Below are 16,993 nucleotides of genomic sequence, written 5' to 3'. Positions count from 1 at the left end.
AGAAAATCTTGATTCAGTCAGCTCATTAAGCAGTGTTTGGAACGTCTGACATAAGCCATTAAAGTCTTAAACGGGTATAAGTAATGTGCATTTTAAGCATATTAGGCAAAGATACGGCCTTATACAAAGAGTGAAGGGAAGCTGTCACAGTCTTATGCTCAAAGTAATAAAATGAGAGAGCTACTGAGAAAGGCTAGGAGTGTGACCTCTAAGCAAGCCCTTTTAAAGTTCCACCTGACAATGACTCCAGAAAGCCCAGAGATTTCCAATTCACATACAGTGCCAGTGGGAATAATTCATGCCTAGTATGAGGTGTTTAATAATCATGAAAGAAACATATTTTGCTTCTAGGCTTAATGGTGAATAAATATAACAAGTTCCAGAACTGAGTTGGTAATGCTTTCAAAATGTGTCAGATTGTACATATATATATATAGAAAAAGAAGCCAACTTATTGAGGCTATTCTCACGAGGAAGCTAGTCATATCAGTTGTTACGGGAGATACTGCAGGATGGTGCAAAAAAAGGGGCCTTGATTGTACTGAGGCACTACCCCTTTAGGGTAATTTATTTAACTTTTTAATTTCAACCTTCTTGTATATAAAGATAATAATATTACATAGATTACTGAGAAAATTAAAGAGAACATATGTAAAATGCTCAATAGTAGATGCTCAGTAAATAGTAACTCATTATTTCGAGAGTGGATTGGGAGTATATCTGTGGAATCAGTCTCTCAGTTCTCAAAACAGAAAGACAATTCAAAAAGATTCCTCTGAAGTTTACCAGTAAGAAAGCTTTCTTGACATTTAAAAATGGTAGATGGACACCAGCTTCTTACTTGGCCTGTATGTCAGATGGCCACTTAGCATGGATATTACCTGAGGAAACCCTCAACAATGAGAACCCTGAACTCAATTTTGAGTTGCTTGTATTGCAGTTTATACATACCTGGTTAAGTAGATTGATAGATGATATTATTATAAATCACAGATACTTTGGAATAACTCATAATAAAAGAGAGAAAGACTACAAACATCTCAGGCAAAGTTCTTTAAAGAATTGTCAACTTTAAAGAGTTTAGACTTCTTATAAACAGGCAAGTTCTCTAAAATTTCCTGCCTTTCCTGTGAGAAGTGGTTGACAACAGTATGCTACCCAAGAGGTATTTTGAAAATGTTTTTCAGATCATGAGGGCTGGAAATGTTTTCATCATTGTGATCTTCAAACCAAATAAAGCATCACATAAAAATAACTCAGACAAATGGGAGTCTTTTAAGCCGTCTTTTAACTATGACAGCCATTAAAAAGCTAAGTGTTAAAGAAAAAACATATCCTACCCACATCTTCAAGGCACAGTGCCAAGACATTAAAAACTAATTAAACACATTCAATTATAATTTTAAATTGAACAAAAAGGTTCGTGTGCCAATAATGCAATTTAAAAAATTATTCTAAAATGGTCATTTAATCTTTGTGTTGTTCTTAAATTTCCATTCTATAGAAACACACACACACACACACACACACACACACACACACACGTATATATATGTATATATCTATGTATATATATATATAAAATGTAGTAATGCATAGCACATGCATATAACTTATTAAATGAAAAATTAAATGTACATCAGGGTGCCTGCTAAAATGTTTTTACTGATGGGGTAGGCAACAACAACAAAATATCAAAGGCAACTAATTCTGAATAAATTCATCAGTGGGCTAATGCAATTCTTTCTTTTGTGCTGTACAAATATATCCTAAAAAAAGAAAGGCCTAATCCCAAATATCTGTGATTTTTGTTGAGCTTAAAATTTTTTGGTGTCTGCTCGTGAGAGTGAGGCAAATTGGTTTAATAAGCCAGGTAGGTGATGCCACATCAGGACAGGATGATGGCAGGTAGAGAGAGGTGGTGCATGGGGAGGTCTGGGTTCTATGTCAGCCGGGCCACTTGGTAGGTTAGCTTAAGAGAGTCTTGAGCCTCCCTGAACCAATCACCAAATCTGCAAAATGGGCATAATCAAATCTACTTTCGAGGGTTTTCCATCAAGATTGTATGTTGTAAACATATCATGTTGAATTCTATGAAATTGCCACTGACATTTGTTGACATGCAAAGACAATATTTTCATATTTAAACTAATAGAATCCATGTCAGATATAGGGAGATGTATTTTTAGAGATAATATTTGTGAGCGCCTGAGTTTTTTCACCTATAAGATTTAGGAGGTGATGTTATTCTTGTGGACAGGACTGAATAAACACCCTCCCAGATTTATCCTTTTCTGAAGGTCACTGCTTTCTTCTGTCTGCCCAGGACTGCAAGATGTTCATTTCCTGCATTTTGAACTGGGCTGCTCTGTCTGCTCATCTCAGTCGGATCAACTCTTCCAAGACTTGGCTTAGCCTTTGGGTCTCATTATGGGGAGACATGAAGCTCATGCCATAGGGTTAGCCTCATCAAAGGGATAACTCGCATGCCTGATTCTGGGGCAACCAAAGTTTCGTTGGTAGAATTTTAAAAACAAGTCATCGTTTTAATTTATCTTCCATTGAAACTTGAAAGTACCGTATTAAAAGGGGCAGTTTTTGGCACAGTTTTAGAGCAGGGTTTAAATCCTTGGTGATTTTAATCATACTCTATCTTAAAGTCTGAAACTTCATAGGCCCTGGAGCTAATATTTGTCTTCCAGGAGCTCTATTCTCTGGGTGCCTAATTTTCACTTACTAAATGAAATTTATTTTTGATGAATCTGAACATTTTATCTGGCTGCTTTTCCAAAGAACTATGAGGTTCAGCAGAAGAAACTAAGGTTTTAAATATTTATAATAGGAAATTATAAAATGTCTGTCTTAATTGATTCTGCTCTGAGTAAAAAAGCCCCATGATGTTAGCAGAGGTTAGATTCTAGGGCAGCAGAAAGGATAGGGAGGCAGCTGGGAAAGGCTGGCCCAGTCCTACCACAGGCCTGTGTGAAGGATGGGACTGTGAAGATTCAGGGAGATTCAGGGACCTGGGTTGTCATGTGCTTTGGTTCTCGCTGACTGTGACTTACGGTGAGCCACTTCTTTCTCTCTCTGGGTTTTAGTTCCCCACTGATCAAATGATGGGCTTGAAATAAATGATCTCTAAAATGATATAAATGATCTAAAATGATCTAAAATGAGCTCTATCATTTGATAAAGAAAGAACTTGTATTGGGGTGCCTGGGTGGCTCAGTCAGTTGAACGGTTCTCTTGACTGCAGCCCAGGTCATGATCTCATGGTTGGTTGCTGAGATCAAGCCCTGCTTTGGGCCCCATGCCTGCTTAAGATTCTCTCTCTTCCTCTCCCCCGCCCCTCTTGCACTCTCACGTGCACTTTCTGTCGAAAATAAAAAAAAAGAAATTGTATTTGTGAATATCAATTATGTAGATATATACACATATATTTTCCATATGTGTGGATACCCAGCTGTGTGCTAAAATGATCTCCCAAAACAGAACAGGAGCAGAATAATATTTAGCTGATAGCAGGCCATTAGATGGGAAGAGAAGATTCAGAAATAAGAATATTGCAATTGCAAATCCTCCCTTTATCAGCAAAAGACACCTGTCTGAGTCATTTAATTAATGACCTTAGCTTGTTCATTGTTAAGACAGAAGCAATTCAGGATTTGTACTTGGCATGAGAGAAGTGGTGCACTATAGCCTTATTACCCTTACTTAGGTTTTTCTGAACATTTGCACTGATCTGGATTTAAAGGTGACTGATGAGTGGATATTCTTCTCTCTCTTCCCTTCCTTTTTCATAATGGTAAGAGAGGTTTATGGTAAAGAATAAAAAATGTATAAAGAATAAAAGTAACTAGTAATCTCACCACTTTAATGGAAAAACATTTCCAAATAAATCCAAATTTATGTAGATTTTGTTGTTCGGGATTGATATTAGGTACTTTTGTAAGATGTACCATTTAAAAGTTTGTGTTTTCAAATTAACTGAGACTTCCCCCAGGGATTTAAGCAAGAAGTGTCAAGTTGCCATCGTAGAAAGATAGTTTTGGCTGCTGTGTAGAGTAAGGCTGGTGAGCCATGGGTGTTTGGAGCCATCTTCTGAACTCACTCAATTGAGAAAACTCCTTGTGAGGTTAAGGCAAGTTTGCATGGTCTCTTGTCGTCAGATGACGGCCAATATCCACCCCACTCAATTATTTCTGCTTGAACATCAACCCCCAAGGTATCTTGTTGATTGGTATCAGGAGTGACTTGTCCCTTTATTCTGGCCCTGGTATGATGATTGCACCTTGTAAAGGAACTTATTGTGGGAACTTCTTTTGATTATGGGAACAGACATCGTGTCTCCGGCAGGTCCTGTTTTCCTTGATACTTCCTTTGAGGTATAAACAGGCTAATGACTCTTACTCATAAAAGACTGACCTCTATATGTACAATTCTGTTTCTACCATTGCATTAGTCCAAGAGGGTCATACAGCTCAACATGTAAATCAACTAACCAAAAATGTTTCTCATGCCCTAGCTATTCAAGAAATCATAAAACTAGACACAAAGGTAAATGCACTCGAAGAGGCTATTCTATGTATTAGAAATGAGCTAAACTCTTTTAAAGGTATGGTTGGCTCTCTGGTGCCATAAAGAATATAACTGGACAATGAAGTCTTGCCCGGAGACAAGAGCCTAACTTAGAGAGAAGGAACAGATAAGGGCAGAACATAAGTTACTACATATACCTTTGCTAACTGATGATGTATAGCAGTCCCTTCCCTAAGGCCTACATTTCACAAACACCTTCCCTTACACTGGCAGCTGTGATGAGGATGGATAAGAGTATCTGCAACTTAACCTATGACTTAATCTTATCGTTATTAAAATGTGTATGTTATCCTGTTTTTCACTAAGAACACCCTGTTATTTTCTTAGTTACTTAACCTCACTATAATTGGGGCAGTTCTGCAAGAATATTTCTGTAAAACCTATTTCCATACACATTCTAAAACATCTTATCACAGAGAACTATCCATTGTAAAGATTCCATTTTCTGATGCCATGTTAATGTTTCATCTATAAATAAAGACACCAAAACTGACAGGGCAGAGATGCCTGCCTGGTGATCAGAAAGATTCTCGGGGCTCTCTCACTTTCTCTCTATGACACCGCCCATCCTTCAGGGACCCCTGGACCGTCTGGAGCGGGTCTCAAGCACATGAAGATAATGGGTACTATCTGCCAGTCTGTTTCCATGTCTTCCCCTTCTGAGCACAAGGTAGAATTGTGTTTTCCAGCCTTCTTGAAGTGAGTTGTGACTACACGGCTTAATGTGGCCTATGGTTGCTTCTGCATGCACGTATTTTAGAGCCACTGTGCAATTCATAATTTTGCTTTCCTCCTGCCATGGCAACTAGCAATATTCTAAATGGTAGGAGTTCCATTAAGCTGGGTCCCTGAGGAAAGTGACATGAAGCAGAGCTCTCTTCCCTCGCACCCCTCAGATAGACACATAGCAACACGAAAAAGCAAATCCTTATTGCTTTAAGTTTTGGCATTGCTTTTTCTGCAGCCTAAACTTACTATCCTTATTTATATAGGGGACATGACTAGAGGTAGGGGGAAGGGTTGGATATAATCTGGGAAGGAGGTGTTATGGTCTGAACCAGTATAGTTACAGCAGGGTTGGGGAGAGGAAGATGTATTTGAAAGATACTTAAGAGGAAATAGTGGGACTTGATAATCATTAAGATATGAGGGTTGATGGGAGGACACAATTAAAGGTGATTCCTAGGTCTTGATTTGGGTAACTGGGAGGTTCATGGTACCATTTACTGATATTGTGATCACTGGAGGAGGACAAAATGAACTTGATGGAGCGAGAGGTGGGGAGATGATGAGCCAGTTTGGTCCCTCGTGGACTTGAGGGATCTGGGACATCCAAATAGAGAGGGTCAATGGGCTTCTGACTGCACCACAGCCCCAAAACTGAATGAAAGAGAAAGAGGATGGGCTTTTCCCATCTGTTTTCTCCAGCCATATTTAAGGATGAAATAATAGAGTAAATGCCATACCCTACATTTTTTTTCCTTTAGAAACTGTTTTTGTTGAAATGTCCTTTTGAACAAATTCTGTTCTTGACTGTGGTGTATTTTGCCTTCTTCCCTATAGAGGCATAGGACCACATACAAGAACGTTCAGGTCATTTGAGAGCTTTCTTGCTGCATTATCTTCCACATGTACATCAGCCAGCTTTCCCTTAGTGTCTTAGTTTCCAGTGGCTGCCGTAAACAAAGAACCACAAACTGGGTGGCTGAAAGCAATGACGATGTATTATTTCAAAGTTCTGGAGGCTGGAAGTCCAAAATCAAGGTCGTCAGTAGGACATGCTATCTCTAAGGTTGCACGCCTCTCTCTCAGCTTCTGGTATTGCCAGAATGTTCTTGGCATGATCTTGCCCATGAGGCAAAAGAAAACTTTCAGTAGTAGAACTACACAATGGCTTATAAGGCTTCTGTTTGGAACTGGCTTATGTTATTGCTGATCATATTTCATTGGCTAAGACAGGACATATTGCCAAGCCTGTAAAAATTAGAAGAATATGTATTGAGCACCTGCCACTACCTTCCAAGTGGTTGATAAATGGGAGGAACCGTTCCAACAAGCAGGGCTTTTGACAAAGGTTGGATGACCCATCTCTTCAGTTTGGTGGTTTTCCCAGGACATGAAGTAAGTCTTCCATTTCCTTTGCATTTCTCTCAGTGTTCTATATTTCAAATGTGTGGCACATGTTAATACTCAATAAAGCTTTGCTGAATAAATGAATGAATATGCAGCTTGCATTAATTTTTGCTTCTTGATGAAAAAGATCTCCACTATTAAAACCCCAAAACACAGAGTTTTTTAAAATGAAGATGAAAACTTCATTTTAAAAAAATCACTTGCTGAGTCATAATCCCAAAATTACCTATTACTGCTTTTGAATTCTCTATTATTTTTTAAACATTTTTAAAAAAAATTGTTAATGTTTATTTTTGAGAGATAGAGTGTAAGCAGAGGAGGGGCATAGAGGGAGGGAGACACAGAATCCGAAGCAGGCTTCAGGCTCCAAGCTATCAACACAGAGCCCGATGTGGGGCTTGAACTCACAAACTGGGAGATCATGGTATGAGCCAATGTCAGCCACTTAAACGACTGACACACCCAGGTGCCCCTTAAATATTTTTAAAAACATTTATTCATTTTTCAGAGAGAGAGAGAGAGACAGGGCATGAGCAGAGGAGGGGCAGAGGGGGGGTGGTAGGACACAGAATCCAAAGCAGGCTTCAGGCACTGGGCTGATAGCCCAGAGCCTGACGCAGGGCTCAAACCCATGAACCATGAGATTATGACCTGAACCAGGATCTGAGCCAAGAATTCTCTATTATTAATATGAAGAACTTCTTTAACCCAGAGCGTATACATGGAGAAGAATTTTATTACTTCCAGGGATAGCATCTCACCTTACCTAGTCCTCACACCATGTATCTTTCTTCAACTTGACTTTTCACTTCCTAATATATTTATACTCATCTTGTAGGCTTAAAAGTCTTCTCCAGCCTCCCTGCTCTTAGGTTAATCACACTAGACATTTAAAAAATGTTCCCCCATAATATTGTAATGAATAACTCTTATTTTTATTCATATTCATTTATGTGGTAATTTTCAATATATTTTTAAATGTTTATTTATTTTTTAAATAAAGAGTGCCAGCAGGGGAGTTGCAGAGAGAGAGGGTGACAAGATCCAAAGTGGGCTTTGTGCTGACAGCAGCTTACCTGATGCGGGGCTAGAACTCATGAACTGTGAGATCATGACCTGAGCTGAAGTCAGATGCTCAACCGACTGAACCACCGAGACGCTCCTATTTATGTTTTAATTTTTGACCTCTTGTTACTTTAAGTAGTTTAAAAACGAAAATATCAACGAGTTAAAGGCAACAAGATTATCTGAAGAGATATATTAGAAAAATATTCTGGAAGCTAAATTTATCAAACTTTGTTCATTCACAAAGCTTTTTCACCCAAGATCACGTAAGAAAACAACTACTTATTTATTTAGTCTCTCTTCAAATTACTGCAAGGTAGCACAGAGATTTCCAAAAACATTTGTGGAATAAAGGTTATCATACTTTCCATTTTCATGGTTATACAGTTGACGAGAAAATGGAAAAAAAAATTCTCATGTTGAGACTGACTCATCTCCTTGCACCTTACGTTAGCCAGCCTCTAAAAATTACCCTGCGTCTCTTTGCAGAGATACCACACAAAACTTAGATTCCTTCCCTCCACATAAACAGGGCTGAGGAGAGGCCGGTTCCTCTCCAAGATCAAGATGCCCAAATCTGCAGGAATGTTTAAAACCAGGGCCCGTTCAACAATTTTTCTTAGCCTGGCAACCCAGCCTGCTCTCAACTGCGACAGACACGCGAATCCAATGTCCTTTATTCTCTTTTTAAAAGTTTATCTTCATATTCTCTTTAATTGTGCAGAAAGCATCCTTTTTAGAAGTGTAAAAGTCACTGGAAAAGTTACAAAAGGTGGCATCTATATGGAGACTGATGCCTTCATTCCCTGGCATCTCAGAAGCAAGGAGAATTTTACTAGTAAGAACTCTACTGTGCCTGTCTCAAACCAAGCTAAACAGAAGCTAACGGTAAATGCCTTCAATACTTTTCATGAAAAAAATCCATCAAAGGTTTTGCTGAATGATATTTATAAGGGCCTTACTGTTCTCTTTCAAAAACTGAAATGCCCTTCTCCGACACTTGAAAAAAATTGCTTGTGCTTTTCATCTTTTCCTCTTAGAGTGTAAACATTGTTTTGAGTGAAAAGAGCTGAAGGAGCGCTTACTTTCCCTTGAAATTTTATTTTTAAATAAGAGAGGGAGAAAATCCTTTTTCTGACTAATACTAATAATACAGGTCAAAGTGTCAGGCGATATACAATTAAATGGAAAACAAAAAAGGTTCCCCCTCTTTTTCCCACAGCACAATGGCACTGGAATATAAATTACCAATGGAGATGAAATAATACTTCAAAGCCTGTAGGGCAGTGCAGTGTTTACAAAGTATTTTCTATGGCATGATGAGACATTAAAGATGATGGTAACCCATGGACTTGAGGGTGTTATTGAATAGTCTAAAACTAGCATGAGGTAGGATTTTAGGTCCCTATAGCCTGTGACCCCACGATAGGCTTTGTTTCACAAGGGCAGCTGCAGTTATCAACAGATGTTTCAGCAATAAATAATTGGTATCATCTCGGAAAAGACCCATCTACCTGGGGAGAGGGCATAATACCAAAAACACTGCCCAGCTATTACAGCCACATTAATCTCCCATCTCTCCAGGTTTCTTGGGGAGCGTGCTGCAGGTGTTTTTTCTGGGAGAGAGCGAACAAACTCTCTNACCCACAAATGGGGAAAAGGTTGGGGGTGGGGAAGGGGAGGGGGGACTGTGGGGAGGGAAGAAATGGGGGAGGCCATGGAGAACAGAAAGCAAAGCATAAAACACATATAATTTTTCCTGATTAAGTTTAGCCTAAGAGAATAACCTTATAAATGACCCTTAATTTCACTAACTCAGGCCCTCAGTATAATTTTGTGCTTAACTTTGTATGTTATTTGTGGAATTAACTTAAATGTAATTAAACTCGACAGTGTTTACATTCTAAGTGTAATGCTAATTTTAAAAATGGAGGGGAAACTTTTTATGGAAGGATTCATTTTAAGGCAAAGAACATCATGGCAGGTTTAGATTTGTGGAAAAAACTGTAAGAAGAGATAACTTGGCTGAAGAGACAAACTCGGAAGCCTTTAACCAATTTTTTATGTAAAGTATAGAATCTCATAATTGATTGATTATTAAAACATGGCCAGCCAGCTTCAGTAAAGGATGATATTGAAACCAACGGATAATGGGACAGAAACAAATCATGGAATTCACTCGGGATACTTTTGGCAAGCTAAGACACCAGAAGTAGTGTGAGTTCACAGAGTGCTATAGTTCTCTGTATTTACAAAACAGAGTGGTTTAGTAATTGTGCACTTGGGGTCTGACACAATAGGAAAGCATCCTAAGAGTCTTTGGGAGGTGTGGTTGCTTAATTTATAGCTTGCTGGGGAAGCTAAAGAAAATGGTGCTCAGAGTTCAAAAAGCTCCCAGGTTAAATACATCAGGGGCTAAAGAAGCCTAATGGACTGATTCTTAGAGCTGCCATTAGTGATCTTGTGAGCTGGACACAAACATCTTAAATTCTATTTTCCCAACTGTGACATCCATGCAGTATGTAGAGGGAAAGTAGAAGGAATAAATACCGTCTAACAACTAGGAGCAGCCTCTCTCCCAACTCATATTAAACCCCAAATGCAGTCAGACCAAGTTTTAAAAATATCATTTTGAGTTTTTCATCTAGAGGCACGACCAGCGTGGCATGCAGCAAAGGGGATCTGGTGAGTGTGGGATGGACAGAGAGGAGTAAAACCCTGGTTATCATCACCAGACTTACCTGGTGTGGTAAGTCTCCCTCTCTCAGCCTGTGTTTGAAATTCAGAGGAACTTTCTAAGCCCCAAAGATCAAAGGAGAGGTCCTGTTCTCACCTTCCTTAAAAGCCTTGAACGTTCTATGCCACCAGTGGCCAAATCACACAAGGGCTTTCCAAGCAGGTGAAGGAGGTTTTCAGGAACTGGCCCGAGTCTAAACAAGTTCTTGGAACTAATGGGAAGGAGGTTACTTTTATGGGTGGTCTCCTGCAAACTTCGCATTGGAGTCTCCTTCACCCCTTACCTTGTTCCTTCTCCCCTCACATCCCTGGTCAGACTCTCTGACTTTCCTCCACTTGTCTTTAGAACGGTGGTTCTCAAACTCTAGCATATGCATGAGAATCTTCTGGAGGGCTTGTCTAATGCTTATTGCTAGACCCAGAGTTTTTGATTTGCTAAGTCTAGGGTAGGGACAAAATCTGAATATCCTACAAGTTTCTAGGTGATCTCGTGCTATTGCTGTGAGGTCTCATTTTAAGCATCACTTCTGAAGAGATGCCCTGTTCAATAAAACAGTAGGCCTAGCCATATGTGGCTATTTATATAGAAATTGATTTTTAAAAATTAAATAATACGAAAAAATTCAGTTCTCATACTTGCCATATTCTAAGTGCTGGAGAGCCGTAAGTGGTCAGGGCCTAATGCACTGGGCAGCAGAGATATGGAATGTTTCCTTCGCTGCAGGAAGTTCTACTGGACAGCCTACATCTTGCTATAGAGTCAACAGGTCTCAGGGATTCTACCTGTGCTTTCAATTTCTTCACATCGGGCTTTCTGAAGGAGAACTGGTGGCGAGATGGAGGAAGGGGTAGATCTACCACTCACGGGTCTACCACTCACATTAATCTTCCTGCACCTTAATTTCCTCATCTGTAAAATGGGGATGATAATGGTAATAATCACAGGAGGGCTATTTGAGAAGTAAATGAGGTGATGTATGTGTAAGCACTTTGTAAAATCTGCAGTGATAGACAGATCACAGTTATTATTCCATTCCACTTTTCCACATATACCAAGCCTGGTCATTTAAAATCCCTGGTTCACCACTGCATTCTTTCCAAATATTCCCTTTCCTTTTCCTGCAGTCTCCAGTTTGCTTAACCCCAGTCTGTTTGTTTATATTTGGGGGGGGGTCATGGGAAAAGTGGGGGTTTTGCTATTTCTATTAAGTCTCCAAAAATGCCATTATGTGTACATAGATCAGGGAATCTTTGCCAAATTTCTGTCTTGGTAGACAAACACAATACCTGTACATTTGCTTTGGGGTTACCCCAAAACATTCTCATGCAAACTGATGCAATAAAAATTTTTAGGATATTATCATTGTTTATAATGCCTGGTCTCCAGACAAATGTATATTTTTACATGAGATAAATACATATAAGCTAATAGGCTCTCTTCCTTGACAATCACCTGAGAGACTGTAGGTAAAAAACAATGCTACTAAAAAGAACAATGGCAGTCTGTGTAGTAGCCCCAGAACCTAAGGGTGAAATCTGAGCTCAGATCTGAGTTCAGGTGCTATTCCTGAAGCCCTCTTCTATCCAAGGAAGAGATAGCAGTTTGACCAATTTCCAAGAAGTGAGTTGAGGAATAAGCAGGTCAATGACTTTGATTTGGTACTTCCTGAACAGCCCGCATCGTGAGGAGACAAGGGAGTGAGGAGGATCCCAGGTTTGGGAAGGGACATGGTGGACAGCAAGTCATACTGATGAAATAGCGGTGAATGAATTTTTTTCAAGCTACCCAATTTTTAAAAAGGAGCGTTTCAAAAGAAAAATGCTAAGAGACATGGCAGAATCAAAACGAGTGCTTCTGGACTACCAGGGATATAATAAATATTTCAGGATGACCGTTTTCTCGATAGACCCACTGACCACCCTTCTTCACTTTTACTTGCTTTGGCTTCCAACAGAAGGTCTTATAGACAGGCAATGCTTTCTAAAAGCTATTTCCCCCACATTAGTCAAGCTGGCAGAGCTGACCATAAGGGTAGGGGCTGTCTTATGCTTCAAAGAAATTTAATCTATTAGACCACTTAGAGGCTAAATGCCTCACTTCAGGGTGTTAGAGGAACAGGTGGTGTGGCTCTTCCTACCAGTAACTGCTGCAACCCGGCGCCAATCACATCCTGCAGGTTTGTTTTGTCCTCTGGGCCCACGGCTTGTTTGTACTGCCACTTTTCAGGCACGAAGGGCCACTTCATTTCCTTTGCCTCCTGGATCAGGGTCCTTAATTCACTGGGGAGTGAAGCTGAAAAGGTCAGAGTTCAGGTAAGGAAATTGCAGTCAAAGAAAAGGCTGTTGAGTTACCAGTGTTATGATGAAGCACCTCAGTGGCAAAAAAAAAAATTTTCCTACCTCTTGCTGGCTGGTCTGAGCTGGTGGCTCTGACTCAAAGAATAATAGTGCAAAGCTATCTGTCAGGGGTGGCCTTGGTCTGCTTTGCCCTTCAGGTAAATTGGGGTAGTCAGGCATTAAGAAAGGTTTTTAGCAGGAAGTAAAGCACTTCAGTGACTATCTCTGCATGAAGAATCAGAGAAAGGAATGAAGGAAATATTATTTTCCCTGTAAAATGAGAAAGGGACTGAGGTGGAATGACATCTGGGGCTGTGGCAGCTGGGGAATGCAGAGAGTCAATTTGTACAGTCTCTTTCCTTCTCCAAGACCTCGCCTCACCTCCTACTTTCACTGTGGACTACATTTGAATATTGACAATGACCACAAAAAAATGACGCTTGAAATGGTATCAATTTATTGTGAGATGGTCTTGTTTTACATTAGTAGATACATTCCATCTCTTCATGGGTATCAAACCTTGTTACAAAGGTCCACAATATCTTATCCAAACTGGAAAACCCCCCAAAATTCTGGAAACTAGTTACGTTTCGCACCCAACCCAGACTTGAGCTGACTAGAGGATATTTACAGTCTTGTTCATCTTACTTAGTGAGAAGCCAAAAGTTTTGTGGTAAAACTCATGTTTGACTATAGGTGCTGTCCAGCTTCCACTGGAGTGTGAATGGAGTAGATGGCATGGGCCCCCACTACCTTCCTAACTTTTGAAAAATTCTGAATTCTGAAGCACATGTGAACCCCCAGTGGTCTCTATAAGGGATTATGGACCTGGTCATATGACTGCCAGCTGTAAATCTCCAGGTGCTTATCTTACAGACATTTCATACTCAAAAATATCTATAACTGAGCTCACTGTCTTTTTTCTAAATCTGTTGATTTATTTTGATGAATGCTACCACCATACACTGAGTCACCAAGTCTGAAACCTAAAAGTCAGTCTAGATCCTTTGCTCTCTCTTCCTTCTTGAATCTAACTGGTTATCGAATTCTGTAGATTCTAAAAAAAATCTGTTTCTTCCTTGTCATTATCAGTAATTCTTGCCTGAAACCCTGCTCCCTATCTTGCCCCATCTACTCCAATTTCCACACTGCTGATCCTCATTTTGCTAAAAAAAAGAACAAGATCGGGCAGGCCACTGCCCTGCATACAATTCTTTAATGATTTTGTATATCATGTCCTCACTTTTGCATTGCCCTCTCCCAATCCTTGCATGATCAAGTTCAGGCCCCCTGGCTTCAGCACTCAGTGCAAACTTGGCTACTCCTCATCACCCTGCTATGACCATCCCATGGAATTGAGATGTCCCTCATGAGTGCTCCCAAGCCCTCCGATGCATGCCCTTTCAGTGTTCATGCCACTGCTCTGAAACCATACTGTCCTCTCACTGGACTGTGAGCTCCCTGAAAACAGGCATCATGTCTTATCACTGCTGTAATTCACACCCTGAGAGTTAAAAGAAGGATTAGTCTTATACCTATATGAGACATGCCAAAAAGAAGAGAAGGAAGAAAACCTAACTCTGCCTTGGTCCATGATGCCCTTCTGTGTCCTTGCCAAACGGGCAAACATAAGGATGACTCCTGGTGGGGAGACACTGCTTGGCATTGAGAGCATTTCAGATGGGCCCCTCCAGTGAGTAATCTGTACTGACTACTGAGGATTATTTATAAATTTCACACTGAAATCACAGCTCCCTGATTCAGCAACCCTCAACTATGGAGCACAGCCTATGCAATAGCACTCCTCCAAAGAAAGCAGAGCTATGGCATTAGGGACCTACGTGGTCATAATCTGCTGGAAAGCTTGGCCCTCTGCCAGAAATGCTCCAGTATGTATGTAAAGAAAGTTTCTTAAATGATATTTCTAAATAGTTGGGAATAGGATGACTATTCATTCAGTCCTGTTCACTTAGGAAAATTCTCTGTGGTCCTGGTGTACTTATTAATAGTGCTCCTTCTTGCTCTCAATGTCTCGGTTTGACTGATAAATTTGGACATTCTATCCATGAGTATCAACCTCCAGAGTCAAATGAATAGTCAAATGACAACAGGAATCTGATTTCTGGATTCAAAGAATTTCACCATATATTGGCACTGCATGGTTTCAATATTTTCAATTTTTTTCAAAATGATGGAGAAAATCTGGTTCTGTACAACTCATTTGCCTCCTCCATGCTACCCCTTCCTTACAGATCATGCCAGAACATGGAGAGTCCAGTGCGGCACTCTGAAATAAATGATTCCTCTGAAATACATTTTAAAAATATATCTCTGAGAGAGGGAGGGAGGCAAACCATAAGAGACTCTTAAATACAGAGAACAAACCTTGGGTGGATGGGATGGTGGAGAAGAGGGAAAAATGGGTGATGGGCATTGAGGAGGGCACTTGTGTATAAGCAATGAACCACAGGAATCTACCCCAAAAACCAAGGTACACTTCACACACTATATGTTAGCCAATTTGACAGTAAATCATATATATATATTTGACAGTAAATCATATTATACACACACACACACACACACACGTTTAAATTTCAGTTCCTTCTGTATTTCTGAGGAAGTTGCTAGAGGTAGTCACCCATGCTGACAAGGACAATTTCCGAAGGAAGGGGACAGGGCTGAGAGGAGGAGGAGAAGGAGGAGGAGGAAAGAGCAAACACCATAGTCATCATGTCTGAGTCCCCTGGCTTGCTCTGTCACCATAAGTGGCCCTGTACTAATGCCTTCCTCTTGGAGCACATGCAAGTGACCACTTCAGTCACTAGTATGGCTCAGAAGCTGCCACCTGTCAGGGAGGAACTCTGTGCTCGGACTACCGCCAGTTGTACTGCTGGCGCTCAGAGTGGACCGCGAAGCCTGCCTCTGTGGGGTGCAGTTAATGTTGAGATTGTCAATGGCTCAGCACAGACCTCCTCCCCCACTGGCTTCTCAGAGTCAGCCAAGCCAAGCAGTCAGCCCCTGACGGAGCAGTATCGTTCTTCTGCCTCTCTGATCACTTACTTCCCCAAGCAGCTTACCTGAAGGGCCGTTGCTAATTGAATGATTTTGTAGCCCTGATTTGCCTTATCCGAAACTAAACTGATTATTCCTCCTATTCTGTGGCACTTGGAAAGAAAAAAAAAAAAAGAAAATGCTACCCAACTGGGGGCTACCCAATTGGGAGCTCTGAGTTTTCACTAGGGAGAACACAAAGCTTAAAGGAATTTGGGCTAAAGAGACAAAGGATGCCACATAGCAAAGGACAAGAGCAAAATTTAGGTAGATAGAACACAATACGCTGGCCCTGGGGAAATGAAACCCAGCCGTTCGGCGTGTTCTAGAGGCGCCAAGTACCTGCCGTTCCCTGAAAGGGGCTAACACCTATCATGGTGCGCTCAGGCTGATGGGCACATATAACTAGCAAGCAAAATCATGCAGTGGTGTATCTGGCTATTGGAAAGAAGGAAAACACATAAACTAAGGTGTTGTGAAACAATGGGGCCTGGGGCATTTTACCTTGAAAGGGGCACAAATAACAGGTTACAAAAATTTAAGACGCCTATAGGTACCTCAGAGTGCGTCTGAATGTGTGTACAATATACAAGAATGTGGGGGAGACTCCTCCAGAACCTTCCCCATTACATAATTATCCACAACAAGAGAGATGGGAATGTGTGTTTTATGTAACCTTATTTCTGCAAGGAATAGCCAATCACCAAAAATACAAAAAAAAAATATTAAAAGCACATAAAGGAAACACACTCCTAGAAATGCAGGAAAGTTTATTCAAATGCTGAAGGGAAGGAAAACTCCCTCTCCAAAACTGGCTATGGAAAAAATAAATGCTCTAACTTTCTAGACTTTGTGATCAAAACTTCTCAAACAATGACTCATCTAAAACTATGGATGGCATAAACTATGAAATGAGCAAAAGGCCAAATTCTTAAACCCTGATAATGATGCAATCAGTATTCATTGGTATGAAAGGATTTATTTTACAAATGGCATGTGAATGCAGCATGAGAACTGTATCAATAATCAAAAAAGAGAGCGAGAGAGAGAGAGAGAGGGAGATTGGACC

The 16,993-nt window shown here is 40.3% G+C and overlaps 1 protein-coding gene across 9 annotated transcripts in view; it reads right to left on the bottom strand.

Annotated features, from left to right (window-relative positions):
- Positions 1-16,993, bottom strand: part of ALPK1 (alpha kinase 1) — a 128,224-nt gene that overhangs the window by 46,062 nt on the left and 65,169 nt on the right. For all 9 annotated transcript variants that reach the window (XM_077755018.1, XM_077755017.1, XM_077755019.1 and 6 more), the window contains one exon: positions 12,672-12,826. In XM_077755018.1, coding sequence (XP_077611144.1) covers positions 12,672-12,826 — 155 coding nt within the window. The remainder of the gene's footprint in view (positions 1-12,671; positions 12,827-16,993) is intronic.

The sequence above is a fragment of the Crocuta crocuta genome, unplaced genomic scaffold (genome assembly GCF_008692635.1).
Source record: "Crocuta crocuta isolate KB4526 unplaced genomic scaffold, BGI_CrCroc_1.0 scaffold52, whole genome shotgun sequence".
NCBI classification, from domain to species: domain Eukaryota; kingdom Metazoa; phylum Chordata; class Mammalia; order Carnivora; family Hyaenidae; genus Crocuta; species Crocuta crocuta.
Note: the sequence above shows the minus strand (reverse complement) of the source record. Positions and strands in the feature narration are given on the sequence as shown.